Genomic DNA, 23,344 nt, shown 5'->3' with positions numbered 1-23,344 from the left:
GAAACATTTACTGCTGTACATTTTTGGAAATATTTTGCAAATATGGGAATAAGCAAAAAACAAATTTCCTGCCCTTACCTGTATTTGGTCAAAGAAAATTGTACAGCGTCACCCAGAGTCTGGATTTAAAACACTGCAATAACAGTGCAGTTCAAACATGTCCATGGATGGAAGGGAACGGTATATACATACTTATAAAATAAAACAGTTAATGACACAGGGATGCAGTGCACTCATTTCCTGTCATTTTATCATGTCACTGCATGTCTCTCTTTGTGCGAGCTCATTTTATCAAAGGCACTTTGGTTGCAGGAGGCTCATGTTATAAAATGTGTCAGTGAAGCAGTTCATAAATAAACATTATTAAAAATGGCTGCATTCAACAATAAAGGTGGCCGTGGTGCCATAATGCTCTGTAGCGATTCTTCCTCTCTTCATACAAATATCTTCAGCTGCAACCTGTCACACAGCAGGTGTGACAAAGCTAAGTCCTGTCCCTCTAGAGGGAACACAAGTGTTACATCAACTCCAACAGCACATCTTTTACACACATTTCATGAAGCATTCATGTTAACAGATAAGGTTTTGAAAGCTATTAGAGGGCTAATGTGAGTGTGACTGGTGGTAGCTAACACTTGCATTACTGTTAACATCATGCTGCTGCTGTCAGGTCGACTGGCTTAGAAAAAAACAATGTATCTTAAGAGAGCATCTCAAACTGTGACTGATTTGATATGTTTGAATTATCTTCACTGTGTACAAACTCTGAATGTCCACATCAAATCCTATAAGCAGCAGGCTTTCTATTTTCAACACATAACGTCTGTCATTCATCTCAGCATGACTGAGACCAGTAGACTTTACATGCCTCAAGACTAAAGGAATTCTACAAGACTGAAATATGTTTCCCTCTATACTGGCAGACCGTTTGACTGTATGAAGGGATGCTAATAAGGTGACTGGCTGGTTTCCTCCAAACATGCTGTTGGGAATTGTGGTCAATCTTCATTTCATCAGACCAGAGGATTTTGTTTTTCATGGTCTGAGAGTGTCTTCGGTGGCTTTTGGCGAACTCTCAGTGGAGCTCTGGATCTTATTCATAGGGCTCGATGGCTTCTTGGTCACTTGTCTGACCAAGGCCAAGAAGACTGCTGGTGGTTCCAAACCTCTTCCATTTGAGATGGATGGTGGCTAATCTGCTGCATTTTCAGTGCCGCAGAAGTGTTTATGCATCCTTCCCCCGGATTGGGTCCTTCACAAGATCCTGTCGACCTCATGGCTTGTTTTTCACTCCGACATTCAACTGTCAGACCTTATATAGACAGCTGTGTTCCTTTCCTGATTATGTCTCATCTGTCTCAAGGACCACTGAAAGAAGAAGAATGCAGTTCAATTACGAGTGTCATAACAAAACATTATTTTTAATGAATGTACAAAACACTCCAAAAAGCTGTTTTTGTTTTGTTCTTGCGGAGTATTGTGCATAGATTGATGAGGAAAAACTAAATTTAATCAATTTTAAGATGAATCTGAAACATAACAAAATGTGGAAACCTTGAGAGTTCATCTGGGCTGCAGAGCCAGAACTATTTCACAAAATAAACACAATGTCTGACTTTTGCATCTGTTTTCCTTTGCAGCCTGCTTGAAAAATGATGCCCACAATCGAGCAGCAGTGATCTGGACCCGAGCCACAGCAGGGATGAATGTGTCCGATGGGTCCTCCTACCAAGAGGAGGTTATGCTGGGTAACTCCTCCTGGGCTTACTCCTATTATCACCAGAACTACACCCAGTCCCCTCCACTGCTACCAGACAAGACCAGTACTTCCAAACCTGCAGCATGCGAGCAGGTCCACATCGCTGTAGAGGTATGAACAGTATGTGTGGTACTGAACACCAAAATGCTAAATATCATTCTGTTAAATATAAATTTTCTATCAAGTTCTCTGACATCTAATTCAATTTTCAATATTGCGACACTATTCTACTTTAACTCTTACCATAATACTCCATTCCTCTGGTTCCCAATCTTTTTTGGGGTGAGAGTGGATTCATTTTAATATGAATTACAAACTCAAAGTCCCAAAGAGGTAAAGTGCTCCAGTATTTCTCAGGATAAGGAAAAACTTTTGTGAGCAGCCTGAAAAAAAATAAGTTTTGTTGTTTGGCTGGGAGCCATACTTTACTCGTTTGTCTACCACCCTGCTGTTGCACTGCTCTGATTACACTGTGTTCTACCGTCCTCAGGTCTTTCTGATCCTGGGTATCATCTCCCTGCTGGAGAACATCCTGGTCATCACAGCCATAGTAAAGAACAAGAACCTCCACTCACCCATGTACTTCTTCGTCTGCAGGTGAATAGCTGACACAGCATGAGATAGACTAGAACAATGGAGTAGGCCTCTTCCCCTGTGTTTATCAGGACTGCAGGATCAAAGCCCCATTCTTCAGTGTTTAATCCTCCATCTTTATGTAATGCATCCAGAAACAGATTGGGACCCCAAGGCAAAAATTGGTGAATTGGACCCCCTGTTTCTCCCAATTGTTATGCATTGTGTATGTAATACTGTAATTTTATTACAGTTAGGATACTTTGGGATTATACACGATTTAAGAACAACATGAAGTGAAGTTTTAAGGCCTTAAAAGTAGACTCTAACACGGGCCTATATGCAAAATAGGGAATTAAGACTAGGTAATAATGTAGGCTTCTCCTTGAGGGCCTTATATTTTAATTTGTATTGTGTTTTTGTGGTGTACACAGTATTAGCAAACAAATCTGCACTTTATCACACTGGACTCAGAGCCTTTGGGCTGTTAAAGGGTCTGGGGCCCCCCGGGACAGTTGCCTGCCTGCCTGGTTGATAATCCAGTATAAACGTTAATAGTGTCTCCAGTTTATACTCCATTTGTTTGTGCAGGATCATCTTTTTCCTCCATTGTGACTACTCTCCTGTAGACCCACACCTACAGCAAATTGAATGACACTGTTTTTTTTTTTTAAATCCAAGATGGCCGTGCATATAGCCACACCAGCTATTTGGCTATACGATGGCAATTTTATTCAATCTGATTGGTCCACCACTTTGGTCCAGAACTGTTTAATAGATGCCTTGAAATTTATAGACATTCATGGTTCAGAGAATGAATGCGAATAAGCTTTTTTGATCCTATACTTTTTGTCTACCACCACCAACTGTTCAAAATTTAAATTGAAAACTGCAACGCCAATGACAGTACCCATCAGCACCAGCTGCACTTCGTGTTTAGCGTTAATTCGCAAATGTTAGCATGCTGACATGATGGTAAACATTACACTTGTAAGACATCAGCATGCAAACATTGTTACTGTGAGCATATTAGCATGCTAACAGTAGCTCAAAGCGCTGCTGTGTGTAGGGACAGCCTCACAGAGCTGCTGCCGCGACTGTCGACTGTCGTTAGTGAGCAAAATCTGAACACAATTCTCAAAGTGGGGCTTTGCTCATTTGCTGGTTCTTGGACTAACCTGTGCCCATTTTTGAAAGGAGATGGAGCTGCGCAGATTGTTGAAAGAGAAAAAGAAAGAGAAAACACAGGGGTGTTTGGTTTCGAATGAAGAATGGGATCTACTTATTATTGGAAAATCGAGTTAACAACAAATTTCACTTGTAAAGGCTACACAGTCTGAAGGACTAAAACGTATATATGTAAATGTATAATTATCAGAGTGTGTTGTACTGTGAGTTATCAAGACTTGTGTTGGACCATGTTTACTTAACTTCCTTATTTTGCTGTTGTGAAGGTGTGTGAAGGTGATGACTAAAGTTTGTTTCTATGTGTGTATATGGACGTGGAGCTTATAACCAACTCTTTAAGCACATTTTGAACTGCAGAAAACATCAGAAATAATCTTCACTTTTAAAAATAGGCCCGCTCAAGATGTGCCTGAGGTGGCACATCTTGAGCTTGAAACATGTTATTTTCCTTGGAGCCCTGCTTGACCCTGCATGGAAATCAGATTTTTGATCCTCAATGATTTTGCATGTTTTTTTATGCTGGATGCCTGTCCTGACACAACCCTCCCCATTTATCTGATCGAACCACCAGCCCTGTGATCAGTAATGTCTTGCTCTACCTCCTGAGCCACCCTCCCTTTGAGCTTGTCATAACACAATTTTCAAATAAATCAACATGTAGGGTCTGCCTCCTTATTGTTTGCCCCTACAACAATATCCCACAGTACTTTGTGCCAGAGGAAATAAATGCATCCGTGAAACTGATTGCATATACATATAGCGTGAATTAATCAAGTGCCATGACTGGAGTTATCAAAGAGTATCTGACATTCTTGATTCTTGTACACTCTGTGATAGGAAATCACAAGATTAGAAAACACTGATTATATAATTGTAGAATGTATTGATTTACCAGTTTTCTCTACATGTGACTGCAACTCTCTGGCAGACTTTCAGGCAGATGTAGACTCATGACATGGATTGCGTGCTAGAGTCTAGTCATGAATTTGATGACTCAACAGAATCAAGAAATTGCTGCCCAAAAGTCTGAGTTGACGCCAGCAGCATGTTTGAGACAGAGCAGACATTCAGGTTACTGTTTTGATATGGTTTTGAAAGTTTGAGGTGAATAGATCTTATCTTAACACAGACTGACAGAGAGGGTGACTGGATGAAAGCATGCTTTTATTTGAAAATGCATTTGTGTCATGAAGGGCGAGCTTGTAGGACCCCAAGCAAAACAGTAGACAGAGATCAGTGCAAGCAGTTTAGTGACCGTACAAATGGTCAGAAGGTGCAATTGAGTGGAGCTTCATCCGGGCAGGCGATGCGGAATGGCTGATGCAGGCAGAGAGAGTTGGCTGACTTAATGCAGGAGATCCAGGTGAAGAATGGCTCGGAGGCTTCTTGGCAGAGGAGATAAATCAGATGTGGGGTCAGGAGCATGGGGTAGGCCTTCACACATGTTAACATGTGTGAAGGCCTACACACGGCAGCAGACCAGCAGGAGGATGGTGTGAGGCTGTATTTGGAGCACACACCGAACAGGCTTGGACATATTCCCAGGTGTCCAAGTCCATGGTGGGCCACCAATAAGCTCCTTTGAGAAAAGACAATGTGCCAGGTGTGACAGGTGAAGCGAGCAGTGTGGACCCAATGCAACACTTGAAATAAGACTGCTTCAGGGCCAAAGGTGCGGTTTCGAGGACCATTACCTGGGTCGGGTTGAGAGGGCTGAGCCTCCTGGATCCAGTATTCAATCTCCCAGGTAATGGCTCCAACCAAACAGGAGGAGGACAGGATAGCCTCAGGACTGTCGACAGAGTCAGTGGAGACATGCTGGCAAGATAGTGTTAGGCTTAATGTTGCGGCATCCAGGACAATAGGTAGTTGTAAAGCTCAGCTGACCAAAAAACAATGGCCACCATGCCTGCCGAGAATTGAGATTTTTGTGGTCCATTATCACTATCCACTTGCATAGTTGTTCTCAGCCACGCTAGCGGTGTGGTTCTGTAGGTAGTGTATGTCATTATTGGTCAGGCAGTCCACTATTTGGGTCCAGAGTAAAACAAAGTAAAAAAAAAAAAGTCATTTGACAATAAAAGTACCAAATCAGGAAGTTCACCTGCTGTGGATACATGTCTGTGGAGGAGAGGATCATTACCGTGGCTAATAATATACCTTGTGCATGTCCTTTGCCTCCAGGATTACAGACGCAAACAAACACACACAGTCATGGAAATTGTTGGAGAACATACTAGTTTGCCAAATGACACAATGACTGTGAATGACAAGCATCTGAACTTTGACACAGAGCAATGAGAGAGAAGCGGTCGAGGACGTTCTTTGCCTACAGTTGGTCTTCACTGCAGGCTGATATATGAATGAAGGGATAGCAGGCTAACGTGCTAAACTAAGACTGTGAACAAGGTTAACATTCCCTGCTAAACATCAACATTTTAGCATTGTCATTGTGAGCCTGGTGCCACGATGACATCAGCATTAAGGTCAAAACACCACAGCTACAATGAGCGGCCATGTCAAGTGTTGCTTCTCACAAGGCTCACCTGGGTCTCACTTCTGCCTGTGTCATAGATTGCCTAATGCACTTTTTGCAGTCAAATGATGTAATTGCTGTTTTCCACCATTGTATGAGTGTGTCGTCATGCAGGAGGAGGTCTAGCACAGCTGCTCTGTGGGCTCCTGGGTTCATGGGGAGAAAGCACATAAACAGAAACATGTACAGATTTGCAAATTTATGATCAAAGCTTAACCCAACTTGTCTGGTTGTTGCAGTCTAGCAGTAGCGGACATGCTGGTGAGTGTGTCCAACGCCTGGGAGACCATCATCATTTACCTCCTGAACAACAGACAGCTGGTGGTGGAGGACCACTTCATCAGGCAGATGGACAACGTGTTTGACTCCATGATCTGCATCTCTGTTGTTGCGTCGATGTGCAGCCTGCTGGCCATCGCTGTGGACAGGTAATGATGGAGGGAGGTGTGTGTGGATGTATACAAGCACTTTCATCTCTGTCGGAAACACTCTTGTTCGTGTTACTTATTATTGCTCCAGGAGAAGCTCATTTCAGGCTTTTAAATGAAATTGACTTTTTAAAAAAATGCACTCACAATACTTAGTGTACATGAAAACATTTCTCGGTTTTATCCTGAAGCAAGGTACAAGGTCAGCCTTTGTCAGCTAATGAAAATGCTGCATGAAAACAAAGCCTCACACAAGGTTACCTAACAACAGAAGCTGTGTCATGTAATTAGTGAACAACAGCAACATCCTTGTGCCCACGACTACTGTTTTTTTCAAGTCTCTCTGTTTGGCTAGAACAAAATTAATGTATCATGATAATTTCTTAAGAAAGGTCCTGTAAAGGGCCGTGTCATTTGGTGCCAGGAACAGTGAGGCACTGTGGTGTTCTTTCAGTTAATTCCAGTGAATAGGAAGCATAATGTTCTGTTATCAATGTTTTAGCCAGAGCACAGCAGGTCAACAGAACATGCAAAAATGTACCAGTGGTCTCTCTGCATGGTTTTAAACTTCAGGCAAACATGCAATTCAAGTAAAAGCAAATAATTAAATAAAGGAACATTTACTTGGATTTAAATAGATCTTTCATTTTTTTCAATCTCTGATATTTTAGGAATTCGTTTAATCTTTTACAGGAATTCTTCATAAAATCACAACGTCACTGTAATTACCAAATCATTTCCTCTTTCTCCCTGGCAGTCTGTACACACTTGTCAAATGTTTCCTGTGACTCTGAAGGAGCTTTGTCACATCTGAGAAAATAACCTGATGATGACTTATTCTGAAAAACCTAGGTGTTTGCCAGGAAGTAATGCAGTTGGGTTACATTATGGGAACTCGGATCCACTGTTCGTTCGTCTGTTTGGAGTTTTCCCCATGCTAGCAACTAAAATTCAGAATGTCTCGACCTCTGCTGCTTCAATTTCTAGTTTTTTCAGCAACTTCTTTTCCCAGAAATTGGAACTGCGATACTGAATTACTAGAGTACGCCTTTAAAACTCAAATAAGTAAGAGGGCACATGTATGTGTGCTGCCTTAGAACATTGTTATTGTGCACAGGTATATATTTCTACTTCTATGCTTTGCGCAATTTGTCAGTGGCTAGTAAAGGCTGCCAGAAAATCATAGATTACGTCAGTCACTTCAGATATCAACATTTGTTATTGTCTACAGGTACGTCACTATCTTCTATGCACTGAGGTATCACAACATCATGACAGTGAGGAGAGCTGGCTGCATCATCGGAGGAATCTGGACCTTCTGCACGGGCTGCGGGATCGTCTTCATCATCTACTCAGACACCACCCCCGTCATCATCTGCCTGGTCTCCATGTTTTTCGCCATGCTGCTCATCATGGCCTCCCTCTACAGCCACATGTTCATGCTGGCGCGTTCGCACGTCAAACGCATTGCCGCCCTGCCCGGCTACAACTCCATCCACCAGCGGGCCAGCATGAAGGGGGCCATCACACTGACCATCCTGCTGGGGATCTTCATCGTCTGCTGGGCTCCCTTCTTCCTCCACCTGATCCTGATGATCTCCTGTCCGCGGAACCTCTACTGCGTATGCTTCATGTCCCACTTCAACATGTATCTCATCCTCATCATGTGCAACTCCGTGATTGACCCACTGATCTATGCCTTCAGGAGTCAGGAGATGAGGAAGACTTTTAAAGAAATCATCTGTTGCTACAGCCTTCGAAATGCCTGCACCAACATCTGTGCTCTGACGGGTAAGTGTTAAGAGAGGCAGACCAATGACAGGAAGGGCAGGATGAACTGACTGGAACTGACACTGGAGCATAACCATGATATCTCATCAAAATACACTGTCTGAGAACTGGTTCATTGCACTTCTCAGTCATACAGTGCACAATCAAGCACATTCTCGTCTTATATCCAGTATGAACAAGAAAGGGGACACTCAGGGTATGCAGGAAGTTTAAACTACTGTCTCCTAATGTATCTGCCATGCAAGCACAGTGGCTAGTTTATTAGGTACACACAGGACGCACCATTTGAAATCATGATTGATTTGAAAGTGCATCACTCAAAACTGTGTTTGTGGCTCTCTTGTCATTCCAGCTGACATTTCTTTTATCATTCTGCTTTGACCTACTTCTTTAAATCAGTTAGCTGTCATCTCTTAGGTGACAGGATTTTACTTTCTCACTTCTATCATTAGTGCACCTTTAATGCTGCCAAGAGCACTTATATATTTGCTTTTAACTACTGGACACATTAGTGTGCGCATGATGACTACCCTGTATATCTACTGTTGTCTGCAGCAGTGGTTGTACTCCTCCTTGAAAATCAACACTGAATGAATTATGGAGGAGTCAAGTCACCAACAACAACTGGGCAGTGTTTTGAGGGGCACCTAATGGGGCTTGTTTCTATTATCCATATTTATATGAAGTGTCTTGCTGCTGCTGCTGCTGTTTGTGCTGTGATCTTAACATTAAAGGGGAACTCCACTGATTTTACACATTGAAGTCTGTTTACAGGTGTTGGGGAGTGCTACTAATTATGTTATATGATTTTGTGATGAAGGTTGTATAAAACCTTTTGTGGCTCCAAAGGTCTGATAAATTGCTGCAAGTGATGTCACCTGAGTCAGTGTGGTTTGGTGTGTGGCATTACAGAGCAGTCATCTCAACAGACCGTAGCCTGCTCCTCATCTCTGCTTGAGGCTAGCAGCTCCAGGCTACATTAACTTATACTACTGTAGCATAACAAAGTCAAATCTCCACATGGACTGTTGACAAAATTGCATTGGCCAATCAGACACTCCTGGTAAATTATCATTGTGATTAAAAATTCCCATTTAGGTGTTCATGCAAATAGCTAAAATAACAGGTTTATTTAACTATGAACTGGTGGCTGTTTCAAATTATGCCTCTTTCATTTCAGAAGTAGCTTGGCATTATTAGTGACACATTAGCTCTTATAGATAAGGTTGGAATGGAGGAGATTGCTGTTTCCCATTTTCCACCAGCAGTCAACACTGGTTAATTTTAACCATGAACACTGTCTTTCCTTAACATTAACTAAGTGGTCTTAAATCTGAACTTAGCCACCTAACACTAACCCAACCTTACATGTCATTATGACAGACAGTAACAAACGTCTGTTTCATTCAGTACAGAGGACATTGCAGTCACTCGTCTACATGAGCACATTGTTAACAAGTCAGTGTATACAAACACTGTAAACAAGGGAGTACCACAAAGCCAATCATGTGTTCAATGAAACAGAGGAACGCACAACACCAGTCTCACAGTCTGTCAAAGGCTTTTAAACTAATATTCAATCCAACTACATAAAGCTAGGATTCACTTTTAAGCAGATCATGGTTCTCATAATATATGTAATAGACAGACTGTCTGTGGATTATGTGTTTACACCTCTAGAAACCTCAGAAACCACAAGTTAACATGTCTGAGGCCATAGATGACTTGTCTGTGGCCTCAGCTTTATGTACCTTGTTGTTACTCCCTGCTGCTGCATTACTGCTACAGTTAACAAGCAGCTTCCAACTCTACCAGCGCTCAGCGGCAAAGCTGTTTCTGCTTTGATTGATTACTTATCATTAATTACAATTAATAACTGTAAGAAACCCTTTTAGCCGCAGAGAGTATGAGGTTGGGTCCTGGGGTTCGCAGATTTGTGACGCGCACTGAGGTTATGGTGACAGATTCGCTGAGATCCAAAGATGCATTTGCTGCATTTATTGTGGAAAAACAGCACAGAGCTATCACAGCGCAACAGATTTCAACAAATGACGAATAAATGAGTGAATGATGAATGAGTAGCGCGGTCAACAAAAATTATGGCTACTACCCAACCGTGACTCTCTCTCATCTGTGTCACCAGTGAGTGCACACCTTTACACACACACACTTCCGTCCAATCACACGCCTACTCCCACGTGAATCACCGCCCCCCACAGCACACACACACGACCAGGCGAACCGTGAACCTCATCTCCAACCTGTATGTCTCCTACAAATCACAATAACAATAGTGTGCCCCCCGATGATCTTTTCAGACCTACACTATGAAAACAGGCTATAAGGTTGCTCTTGAAATGTAAAAATGAATGTACAAATAGCTTCACAGTGCTCTCTGTGTTAGTGGCGCCTACCTCCCTACTGAGAAGCTTGACTGTACTTCATCACAACCATCAGCTGAAAGTGCTTTTCATGACAAATGTTATGCATCGTTTGTTGGTGGTAGACACTAAGCATTTGTTACACACTCATGTTTTTTGCAAAAAAGACATTTTGCTGTTTGCATTGTTTGTACACTCAGACTAATCTGTGACTTTTTCTGCATATAGACAGCAAAAAAGTGATGCTTTTGGAAAACGTTTCTATTATTCAGTATTACAAGGATGTTTCTTCTGAACTGTGTTGTAATAGCCTTGTTGTAGCTTCCATTAATGTTTATTAGAAGTGCTTTGCGGTTATGCAGAAGAGCATATGAATATGCATTCAAATGTACATCATGCTCCTACATAGAAAAGTGCTTTATTAAAACCCAATGATATTTTTTTTCTTTTCTCCATTTTGCTTCTTGTACATTCACCCCCAACATGACATTAATGTAATTCATTGTTATTGCTGATTGTGAAATACTCAAAGGTGAAGCCCACATGCAAAGTGCATGCTCAGTCTTGCATTTATGTAAAGTAAGACATATTAACAGCTGTTGGAACATCTTTCATGTTAGTTTATGTTCAAGTGATGGCATGCAAAAATATAAATGTGAGCTTCAGTTGAAATGCCTCATGTCACTGTTGGCAATGTTAAATAAAAATAATCCTTTTATTTATGTGTCTAAATAAAAGCAAGAGGTAAAATGGTGAGCTGCTTTCATATTATTGTTTGCATCAGTAACACTGAGGTTCTAGACCATATGTGTGTCATGTGAATGTGGTTCAAATGGGTAATTTTAAACAGGATTTGAGAAGATTGGCAAGAGATCACATCCAAGTCATGGGAGAATAGAATGTTGGAGGAGGGATGGCTGGTTAAATAGCCGGCGAGGCAGGGAGGAGATGGACAGATGGCAGTTTATAGATAAAAACACAGAAACACTCAGGTTTGCAGAGGTGCATGCACACATGCCCATGACATGTGCTTGATGAAACAAAAAGGAAATGAAATGCTGCAGGATGCCCTTGGCCACCCACAGCTGATCAGAGGCAGTACAGTGTCTGCATTGTTCACTCTGAGGTGTAAATACATGTAACCTGTGGATATACAAAGGCTAAAATGAAAAGTTCAAATAGATTTTCTCTATGAGCACCGCCTGCAGTCGGAGCAAAGCAGCATCCTCCTGAAGGTGTGTCTGAGCTCAGCGCTGCGGAAGGCGTAGATGGCCGGGTCGATGAGGGCGTGGCTCATCAGCAGCACCATATGCAGCTGGAACAGCGATCGGTAACATTCACAGTATGGGTTCATGGGACACACCATGATGATAATGAGGTGGACGAAAAATGGCGCCCAACACACCACGAATGCCCCAAACAGAATGGTGAGAGTCAGGGCCCCTCTCATACTGTTGCCCCGCCACCGCTGATGCCGACTCCTCCCCCCGCTGCTGGTGGGCAGAGCAGCGATCTTCCTGGCATGGATGCGAGCCAGCATGAACATGTACACATAGAGGAAGCAGATAATCACCAAGGAGATGACGAAGAAGACAACAAAGCAGATCATGATGAACCGGGAGGTGAAGAACCTCACCATGAGCACAGCTGACAACCCACATGTCGTCCAAATGACACCCAAGATGGCCCCCGTGCGCCGCATTGTCATGATGTTATGGTATCGCAGTGCATGGAAGATGGTGATGTAACTGAAAGAGAAAACAAATCATTTCATCATCTTCTCAAACAATCCAGTCTTTTGAGTTTCATTTGGACGCTTTAAACATTTACATTTTTCAACCGCTTGGGTTGAAGTTGTGAACACATCATTGACAAATCACCTTTTAAAGGTCCAGTGTGCAGAATATGGGGGAATCTATTGGCAGACATGTAAGATGGTATTATTAGCTGTGTTTTCATTCGTGTATAATCACCTGAAATAAGAATCATTGTCTTTTCCGTTCCTTAGAGTGAGCTCTTTATTGCTACAGGGAGGTGGTCCCTCCCCATGTTGCCATGTTGCACCGCCATGTTTCCACAGTAGCCCAGAACAGACAAACCAGCATAGTTAGCAAAGCTTATTCTCACATTTTGGAAATCCTGAGGGAAATATCCGGCTCTTTAACGGCCAGATGCTCCACTGTGTTCATCAGCTAGTCTCGAGCTGTGTCTGTCTGCTGGCCAGGAGCAGTACAGTTTGAGGATAGCTGCCTCATCATCAATTTGAGTGATACCCATGACACATTTTTATTTGATCAATTGTTAATATGAAAAATATTGATTAGTAAAGTTGGCCAAACAATGAGTTGAAACTCATAAAGCTCAGAAAATCAAGTGGAGCTGCAATTTCAGGTGACAGTTTTCTCGAGGTTCATCAGGGAGGGACCCCTTTCACACTGTCACACTGTTTTCTGGATGAAATGGCGTAATGTGACAAACCCACAGAGAATTATCCCCTGGCTCTTGCAGGTCACCACAGCTCAATAGAGTTTTTTACTTCTTCTTTTTTTTTTTGGTTTAATGGCTCACAAGTTTGTTTTCATCAACAGGCAGCTACATCAAGACACAAACAGATTCTGTGCAGGCCTACAAGAGAGATCTGGTATTTAAATCTTTAATATATATATATATATATATATATATATATATATATATATATATATATACATATATACATATATATGTGTATATATATATGTATATATATATACAAAAAAAACCTGCTGTATTTTCACTGTGAAGGGGTACAGGCATGTTTTGTGTCACTACATGTTATCATCCCACACTGACACCATCTGAAATGAGTGGCAGCCTGGAATGTGTGAAAAATGTGGTGAACAGTAACATGACAGTAATGTAAAGTGCACATGACTCGCGGTAAAACACGCAGAGCCACTGCGTTTAATAAGATGTGGATGTATGAATTAGAGCCCAGCGAAAAGTTGGATGCTTTCAGATTCTCCCCAGAGTCCTAGTTAGTGAGACCCGATGCTTTGAATTTAAATATGAGCAGATGGTAATTGGTTATAAAGCCAGTCCACAGAGAAACAGCTCAAAACAGCAGGAGCAGTAAGCAGATTACATGAATCACTTCAGTCTATAGTTTTACAATCTATAGTATGCCCTCCATGGCTCTGGTCTCCTTTACAGTCACTGAAGCCAGTTTTGCCTTTGAAAGGGAACAAAATAGCTTTCAGCATCATGATTCCTTTGAAATGGGGATTCTGCTGGATTAGTGGGCTGGGGTGAAAAATTTTCATACCATCACACATTCAAATCCATCCTTCAATCTATATCTGTCAAATATAAGGTATTTTAAACGTTCATCTAAAACATTTCTGTGTCCAGTCCAAGACCTACGGACTTACCGGTCCACAGCGATAGCCAGGAAACTGGAAATCGAGCCCACGAACGACATACACAGCAGGGAGTCCATCACATCGTCCAGTTTCCTCTCTGAAGAACCTTTCTTCTCCAGATGTCCCACATCAGCAAATCCAATCATCACATTCTCGCAGGTTTTGGAGAGGCTGGCGATGGTGTTGAAGGCCGCCAGGCTGCAGATGAAGCAGTACATGGGCAGGTGGAGGTTCCTGTTCCGTATGACGGCCACCACAACCAGCAGGTTCTCAGCCAGGCTCACTACACCGATGGCGAAGAAGAGAGGGATGGGGACCTTCACCTCGGGGCAGTCCGTCTGGTTCGCCATGGTAGCGTTCATAGTTAGCCAAATGGTGTTCTGTCAGGGTTAAGAAGCTGATTAACATTTGTACTACAGCTACACAGAAATGGTGGCAACAGGTGTATGCAACATCCTTACGGTTTGTCACTTGTCACAAAATGTCCTTTTGACATATGCCCTATTTTCAGCCTGGGGGGAAGGGGTTGGTGGTTTTGGTGATTTGCAGCCATAAAGGCACATCTGGGACTTGCAACCAATTTTTTTCTTTAAGTGTTTTTGTCAGACAGGGGATGGTTGTCCAGACACTCAATTATTACCAGTGATTTATAAGAGACGGCAGCACAGTGGTTTAGATTGCTGGTGTCAATCCAATCCTGTCTGTCCTCTCTTAGAGCAAAGAGAGAATGTTTGCTTGCACCTGTGCAAAGACAAGCTATTAAGATCCATAACTGTAGTCCTCCTGCTTGCATAAACTCAGTCACCTTTCTTCCAATGTTTCACGGGCTGAATTCAGTATGACTCATGTAGCATCATTCCCAGTGAAAAAATATTTTCTCTTTGATGAGTCATGAGACCTTTCATCCAAGGTCTAACAGCTCATCTGTTATTTTGCTCTTCAACTTGTAAATAGTTAGATACGCCTTCATAATTGAACAGTGTTCTTACGATTATGAAACCACTTTTAAAAAGAAACATTTTATGATCATAATTCAGTGAAGGAAATACTCTGTGATCTGGGCTCTGAGTTTGAATTCCTGCCAGGCTGCAGACTGAAGATGATTATAATAATTATACCAAGCTTTTATCCAAAACCCTCTGATCCCTCTTTGCCTTGTCAGTCCCTAAGCTGATCTCAAATACTGTGAAATAGACCCACTTCACAGCAGACAGTTTGGCATGTCATGGCAGGGAAAGAAAAGGCGTACTAACTCCTTGCATTGTGCAGTCAGGTTCACCATCATGGTGTACCGACACCCTCAATGAAACTGAGCCATCGCTAACAAGCTTGTTTCATCTGTGCTTTTCGTGTGATGACAAGTCGAAATGTATGCTGTGAAAAAGGCCAATAGCACAGTGGTATATTCTAACAAGGGACATTGCAGGCGGACACACACCAAGATGCTGCTGCTTGGCGGACTTATATAGAAAACAATGGCCACAGGTGTCCTGAGTCTGTGTTGCTGTCCATAGTACACTAGCAGCTCTGTGAGGCTGTATATAGGCAAATAGTGCTTTGAGCTACATGCTAACATCAGCTTGGCAACATGCTAATGATGAAAATATCAGTGTGCTGATTAGCAGCTATAATGTTTACCATTGTCACCATCATTGTTTAGCATGTTAACTGTCAAACATTTACTAGTTTGCACTAAATGCTATGAATATCAGCGACTGATGGGAATAAAATTGGATTTACATGTATTTGGTTGTCGACAAAAACTGTATTGGGCGAAGTAAAATTTAGGCCTGATGGTGGCGCGAAAGGAAGAGTTAAGATATCACAAAGTTTATGACAATTTGTGGGGAACACTGTCTGTACCAGCGCTCATGGCAGTCCATTCTATACTTTTCAAGATGTTTCAGCATGGACCAAAGTGGTTGACCGAACAACCAAGCAACATTGCCGGCCCCCAAGCCAAGTGTTTCAGAACACATGAAAAACATGAAAGCATGAAAAATAACGAGTAATAATAGCCCCAGTGACAACAGTCGGGACAGGCGCAGCTGTGAAAAGACATGTTCATATTTGTCATTTGGGTTGTTCACAGTCAGGGATTTATTGACAAGTAAATGACGGAGGGTGGAATTATCTCCGCTGGTGGTGTGAATAGTTCAGGAAATCATGGTGTGTCTGTCTGTCTGTGTGTGTGTGTGTGTGTGTGTGTGTGTGTGTGTGTGTGTGTGTGTGTGAGTGTGTGTGTCTGTTTTAATAGATCCCTTCTGGCACATGATCAATATTCAGATGTCATCAGACTTATGGACAAATTAACCTTTAGTGTAAAATTTGCGGGGCCCTTCCAGGTTATTGATTAAATGACAAAATGAAATTGATTAAACACTTATCAAGCATTTTCAGTCCCGTTGTAAAGATAAAAATCCCATCCCCATAGTTCTTTTCCTGTTATTTCAGGCAGTTATCCCTGGCAAACAACTGCATGCCTTTCTTTACTTTAGCTTATTTTTCATTCCTGCACATCCACCTCTAACCTGTCTCTTTTCACATTTGCATTCTATGTGTATCCTTTGCTGCTGCAACGGCAAATTTAGCCTCAGGAATCATTAAAGTTTCATCTTTATTTCGTCATTGACTCATGACTCATGTCTGTTTTATTCAAAAAGCCACACTTAACTCTTCAACCTCAAAGGGGATCAGAAAAGCTACAAATTCTCTGAACCAAGAAGTTGCACATATACCAAACTCCCCCACAAAGTTTGAGCACACCATTGTCCAAAATATCAATGTATGCTGTGGAAACAAAGGCTGATATGAACGCTTTCATACGGCGTGTCCTTGAACCAAGACTGAGGTGTTTATAGCTGTTCAGATTGAGAGTTGTTCAAATTGTCAGTTGCCTCAAAGGCTGTCATGTTGTACATGTTGTGTTGTACTCGATTGTTGACATGACACTTGTTGGAGGTAGTTTTGAGAGATGTCAGATAATCCAACAAACTCTTTCTTTGACGCACACTGAAGTCTTCACTCATCTTGGGCTGTCTTGCAGTTTGCTCGATGCTGGATGGGGTTGAGGACAAATCTCTGTGCAGGCTGGATGAGTTCTTCCACACCAAACTGGGAAAATCATGTCTTTATGGACCAGACTTTGTGCACAGGGTGACGGAGAAACAGGAAAGGAGAGGGCCTTCCCCAAACTGATGCCACAAAGGTTGAAAAACTCACTTGTCTCAGGACACTTTCCATATTGAGCAGGACCATACTCTTAATCTACAGAGACCCAACAACTCTCCCATGAGCAAGCATTTGGCGACTGTATGTGTGCAAGATGTCCTACCCCAGTTGAGTATCTACACAATTTTGGCCATATGGTTTGTAACATACTGCTTTATAACATCGGCCTACTGGGTCACAGCTAGTAGTAATTAATCAGGCATGATATAAGAAAGGAATAAACATCACAAGGCTTTCATCAGAAACACACTTGATCCACTCTGGCCTTCTCTCTCTCTGCCCACCTCCTTACCGCTACTGCTTAATGCTAAAACTCACACACATCTTATTTGCATTGCCTTCCTCCCTGCACTCTCCCTTCTGTCTTTTTCATGTCCTGAAGATCAAACAGCTTGCTTTACAAGCGCTGACATGGTGTAATGCTATTTGATGTCCCTCGTGATCATATGATCAATCCTCCTATGCTGCACGGATGACAAAGACAAAGGTTTTATGCACAGCTGTAGCACCTAGCTTTGGGCTCAGCAGCAGGTTTGATTAGATCACTAAATATCATTTGCCGGGGTTAGGGTTAGGGTTGACAAAAGGAATGAATGTTTCAGCATATATCACACAACGCATGCAGCTGGAGACTACCAATGAGTCCCTGATGGATGTTTTTTAGCAGACATTATTGTAAACTTGTACAGTTCTCAGAAATGGGGTGGAAGACACATAAAAGTCTATTTTGCTCCCATTTCCTATTTTGTTGCCATTTCATGACGACGGAAGACCCATCACTCAACAATGAGCTCCCTTTGAAAGGTGATCAAAGAGATATGATTCAGCCTGAACTGCAAAAAGTGGGAGCAGGAGTGGTAATGAACAGAGTTTTAGTTGCATCTACACAGTGTCAGCTCATTCACCCCTGCTTACTGTCTTTTCATTCAGCAGCCTCAGACCTTAGCGGTTCTTTCAGCTTGTATTTTAAGGTAAAAGGTTTCTCAGCAAAAGATTCTCCTAATGTAACCTTTATTGGTTCGTTCTTCTCTTCCAGGTTAGCCATGGTCAGACATACTAATCTGAACAACTTTATTATGTAGCTACAGTAGGCTTTAAAAACTCAGAACATCGGGGGTCTGGATGCTTACAGTTATGTGAGCATGCACTTACAGTTATGCACTCCTATGTTCTGTATTCATAGAGCAAATATAGATTAACTTTTAGTTTGAGTGTCCCTGCCTTGATAAGACATTGTCCATGCAAAAGCTTGAATTAAGTGAAGAATAATACAAAAGCCTTACTTGTTCCTCACTCTGCTGCCAGCTGCTTAAACAACCGTGTTCTATGGAAGATTTTCAGAAGATGATTTGTCTCTTTTTGGTCATCATTTTTTTACAGCAGTTCAACAAAAGGCACTGATGTAAGGGATGAAGTGAACCTCTCTTCAAGAGAGTTTTATGCGTGGGTTGAGAGTAGCGACAGAGAACACTGTTGTTCTAGCCTCCAAAGGCTGCCTCACCAAGGCTGTGACGCATGTTGCTTCATCCATTTCTTTGTTTTTCTTTTTCGTCAGAAGGTCCATTTCTGATATCAGCACAAGGACGGTCAGTGTGCCGACACACTCACTGCCTTTTTTTCTCGGTCTGTCAGACAAATGTCTAAATTTGTTACATTTTATTAATTAAATGAAATAACACCTGCCAATATTACTTGTTTATTGGTCCAAGTTTGGAAAGTAGGATCCAACATCTAATAATTCGGCCAACAATTTCTCTAGTGCTGCAGAGTCGTTAATTGTCAGTCTTCCTGCACATTGATCGTGGCCAAAAATGTAAATGTAGTATGCATACAGTGTGTGTGTGTGTGTGTGTGTGTGTGTGTGTACAGCAAATGTTTTCAATCTTGCTCAGGTATATTGAATTCTAAACTATTTTCAAGCCTTGTGTTGGCCCCACATGCTACAGTAGTGTGCTTGGGCCTCTAGAAAGAGCATCTTTATGCAACTTTGCATTTGCAATGAGGTTGCAGGGTGCTGTAATTGTTTCTGCCATAATGTAACTTCTAATTGTTAGCATGCCTGGCTGGTCCATTTGCTGCCAACCTAGGTTTGAAGGGTGAAAGTTTATTTTTCTTTTAAACATGCACATCCACTGTGTATTCTCCACCATTCTTATACATAGATACCACATCCAGCTTGTGAGATACAGTTTCTGCTGTCCTGCAGCAAGACTCTGGCTCGTGCATCAGTAGAAAATGCCAGCCTTTTTAGCTGCTTTTGGATGTTTCATTGAAATAAATGCCAAACCATGCAACAGGGAATGAGATCAAGAATGAGATTTTTACTGCTACAAACGTGTTGATTTTTATATATCACAAAAGAAAAGCTAATATAATGTTAAGTGACTGTCCTGACACTAAATAAACTAACTTCAGCCAGGTGAAGTCAAAAAGATGAACATTTTTATTGAAGTAATATACTGTATCAGAAGATGCTGATGACGGTATTTGTTTTATTGTGTTTAGTTGTTCCAAAGTTATCTCATACAGTAACTTACTGTATTTCCTGTATCGTAGAGCATGCAAAACTATATATGTAAATAAACGTGATTCACTTTAAATGTAATAAAAACAGTTGTGAAGACTGACAGAAACACACTTCTTCATCTCTTAAATTTAGTTTTTGCTGTAATTATGTCGTTTTTGTTAATGCATCGCTCCGATAAAAAGCAGTGGCCAGTGTGGTGGGTGTAGGCTACATATCTGTGATTTCCCACTCCTGGATGCTATCAAATCTTAAGCTAATATTACTGGCCTGAGCCTTGACCCTCCATCAACCCCAGCCAATACCAGCCTCGTCCTAAAGTCCCTTTCTCTTGTAACATTAAAAGTGTAACATAGATTTCTGTTTGAAGGGATGAAGAAGTAAGCAGCCAGCAGTGTGATGTTCAAATAACAGTCTCTATCACATTCTCCTGCAGCATTACTAGTCATCATTACAGACTTTTCTTGAGGTGCAGCATTTCAAGCAGATAAATCAAGGCCTCTTTCATATAATCTTGCTGTGATTTCGATCTATGATTAAAGCATTTCACGCTTATAATGAAGCAACAAGTGCTTGCACCTGAATGGCTACATTAACGTCTTCTGTAAAGTACATTTTTCACCATTGATCAAGCCAGCCTCATCCTTTTTTCTCTCCCTAGTCTTTTTGAGAGAAGACCTGACCTTCTGTAAATAGCCCCACTGGGCTGATGTGCCGAGATAGAAGCATTACAGAGATTGCAGTGCAAGTGAAAACATGAGCAGAGTCCGTCCTTGTTTGGGAGGCTGGATAGAAAGGATGGGAGACAGGTAGCGAGGGAGAAATGTATCAAAAAGGTGGAGGTAGACAGGCAGAGACAGCAACAGATATGACAGACAGGGTCAGAAAGTGGATGAGTGTGATCTTTGGTGAGTCACAACCACGCCATCTTCATTCATTAGATGTACACTCTGCCCCCATCCTCTCACTGGAGTTCAGCAGCCATACCGTATGTAATATCCCAGGTGACTGCAAAAAACCCAGTGGAATGTGCTTGTCTGAGTGGACCCCTATGGAAAACCACAGACAGAAAGGTGAATTTAAATTGCCCAATGTCATGACTCTGCATTGAGTGGTAGTTTGGCTCTGCACAGCCGCATGTAGGTGTTTTAAAGGTTTTCTTCTTGGCAGGGGATATAACAAACATACGCTCAGTTTTTCTTGTTTGATATTCATTCAGAGAACAAAGATGATACCTCGCTCACCAAGGCAACGAAAATCAACATCACAGTCAGTGCCATGGCGTACAGGAATTTACTTTGTTTAGGGTGGTGCAGGTGAATTTAAACATCTCATATTGTATTACTCACACAAACATGCAACATAAAGACATCTTATTTAGTGTAAGACGAATACACGACACAAATCAGACAGCTGACTGTATGTGAAAGCATGCTATAATTAATGAGTAGATAGACTACAGTAAAACTATGACAGAATGTGTTGAATATAAACTGTACAATGATAGTGCCTCAGTAATATACTGGATATTAGTAGTAGACATGTTATGCGCCCAGTTCATCAAGTTGCTTTTAACTAAATATTTCTTCTATTCAGAGAAAAAAGCTGAATCATTAGACAGGAATGTAATTGGCTGCTTCCAGATCTGTAAATGAGTAACATGCGCTGCAGCTGGGACATATGAAATAAGTGAACACACTGAGTACTGGTTTCAAGGGAAAATCAACTTTCCACAACTGCTAGTGCAATCAAGGAGTTTCAGTATAAAATCACAGTTAGATTTCCACATACAATGTTAATGGAATATTATACTGACTACTTGTATCAAAGCTGGCAATATTGTGTCGCCTTTTTTTGTTTTTGTCAGTAAAGACATTGTTCTTGAGGCTAAAGTGAAGTGAGGCCTAGGCTTCACTGATATAAGCGTTTGAGCCAGTAGTTGATATCTGCTATTTTCACAGGGCGGAAAATCCTCTGAAAGATCTTTTAGGCCAGAGCAGGACATTAAACTCGCCACTGTAACAAACAGGAATGATATTTTTCTGTGATTGCTTTATATGGTGACTATGCAGGCCGTATATGAGAGGATATTAAGTAAGAAATCAGGAGTACTTTGTAAGAGATTGAACAAATCTTAGGAGAACATTCAGGAGTTGCACTTGAAAGACTCCTAAGGCCGTCCTAATGCTTCTTCATAAAAAACTGATTAGAGTAAGAGCACTTCAACCCGCTGATCTTCATGGGTCAGTAGAATTTCCGAAAGGAAAACTATTTGGACAAGAGGGAGTAGGCAGAAGAGAACCAGACTGTAATGGAAAATGCCAAGATGTGGTGGCTGATCAGTAGAAATTAATGGGGATTTGATGCTTGGTACTGAGATTTCTTATTTCCTGCAGACAGAACATCCTTTGATGATTCAGCTGAAGTTATCATAGCAACTCCTGTAAGGGTGAGAGGTGAATCCAGCTTTATGTGGGTGATGTAGAAGGTAATATGATAATCAAAATGAGATTTTCAAATGGTCTTTTCCTCGTTAGATAATTCACATTTTATGTGTGTTTTACATTTTTTAACGAAATTAGTAGATACAAATGAAATAAATCAGCAGGTCCTTAATCCATATGCTGCACTGTCAAAGTTACATAATCGAGGCTGACACTGTCTCATGGGGTTGTAAAGAAATGCTATTTCTGATGGAAACTGTCTGTCAGGTTGTTGTGATGAGGGAGACTCGTGTTTCAGCACATCATTGAGACCAAAGCTGTGAACATGTACTCGTAGCTGTACATATAAGTCGATTTGAATTACAACGTTTCTGACCTGAGTAATACAGCGCAGGCACAGCTGCACAGTGCTGATGAAGAAAAATGATTTTGTGTGTAACCTCAGACCTTACAGCAAAACTAGTCCAGTCAGTAATCTGGACTAGTAAGCATGCACACCAGCTTGGGTTCACATGCCATTATGTATATTAAATCCCATACATGTAAAACACTGCTGTGTGGAAAGGGGGAAAACAGACTGAATGGTCTTCATATGTTTATTTTGCTGCGCTGTAACTGCATTTTCCTCACATGATGTATTTATAGAATGTTTTTTGGGTGTTTCTTTTGGCAGAAGAGGAGATTTTCTGATTTTCTCAAGGCAGATTTAAGAATCCATATGACGACTTCTTCACACGATTCCACTCTCTATAGACTCCTTTAGGATTTCACTGCTACACAACAACTTTATGTTGACAGAACCCGTACTGAAAGTTTAATACTCTGCCTTAATGTTTTTCAGTACAAATTCTGTGTTTTGGAGTAAAGCCAGAAAATTAAGAAATGATTGCACGTAATCCTGTGGTGGACTTCACCTGACAATTTCAATAAATTAATATTCTCAAGACACAGCAACACCAGACTTAATCAACGTAGGCTGCTGTGATCAATGAGTCATACAGTCATGCAGAAACAGCCGTCTGTATGGTGCTGCCCTCTAGTGATGTTTATGAATTCTAGGAGGTCTGGGGTAATGGAGCCCTCTTCCTTTT

The 23,344-nt window shown here is 41.5% G+C and overlaps 2 protein-coding genes across 2 annotated transcripts; one reads left to right on the top strand and one right to left on the bottom strand.

The window, feature by feature from the left end:
- Window positions 1–1,681: 1,681 nt before the first annotated feature.
- Window positions 1,682–8,286, top strand: LOC121610345 (melanocortin receptor 5-like). Its single transcript, XM_041942384.1, has 4 exons — window positions 1,682–1,870; window positions 2,250–2,356; window positions 6,296–6,484; window positions 7,716–8,286. The coding sequence occupies exons 1-4, from the start codon at window positions 1,703–1,705 to the stop codon at window positions 8,284–8,286; spliced, it is 1,035 nt and encodes a 344-aa protein (XP_041798318.1). The 5' UTR covers window positions 1,682–1,702.
- Window positions 8,287–11,845: 3,559 nt separating this feature from the next.
- Window positions 11,846–14,416, bottom strand: mc2r (melanocortin 2 receptor). Its single transcript, XM_041942908.1, has 2 exons — window positions 14,064–14,416; window positions 11,846–12,404 (listed from the first exon to the last, which is right to left on the bottom strand). The coding sequence occupies exons 1-2, from the start codon at window positions 14,414–14,416 to the stop codon at window positions 11,846–11,848; spliced, it is 912 nt and encodes a 303-aa protein (XP_041798842.1).
- Between the last annotated feature and the right edge of the window lie 8,928 nt (window positions 14,417–23,344).

The sequence above is a fragment of the Chelmon rostratus genome, chromosome 8, assembly GCF_017976325.1.
Source record: "Chelmon rostratus isolate fCheRos1 chromosome 8, fCheRos1.pri, whole genome shotgun sequence".
Classification (NCBI taxonomy): domain Eukaryota; kingdom Metazoa; phylum Chordata; class Actinopteri; order Chaetodontiformes; family Chaetodontidae; genus Chelmon; species Chelmon rostratus.
Note: the sequence above shows the minus strand (reverse complement) of the source record. Positions and strands in the feature narration are given on the sequence as shown.

Excerpts from the sequence above, each read along its gene's own strand:
- LOC121610345 (XM_041942384.1), top strand. The coding sequence starts at position 1,703 with ATGAATGTGTCCGATGGGTCCTCCTACCAAGAGGAGGTTATGCTGGGT. Across the intron at positions 2,357-6,295 it reads ATGTACTTCTTCGTCTGCAG|TCTAGCAGTAGCGGACATGC; the intron begins GTGAATAGCTGA and ends TGGTTGTTGCAG. Across the intron at positions 6,485-7,715 it reads CTGGCCATCGCTGTGGACAG|GTACGTCACTATCTTCTATG; the intron begins GTAATGATGGAG and ends TATTGTCTACAG.
- mc2r (XM_041942908.1), bottom strand. The coding sequence starts at position 14,416 with ATGAACGCTACCATGGCGAACCAGACGGACTGCCCCGAGGTGAAGGTC. Across the intron at positions 12,405-14,063 it reads CTGGCTATCGCTGTGGACCG|TTACATCACCATCTTCCATG; the intron begins GTAAGTCCGTAG and ends TTTCTCTTTCAG.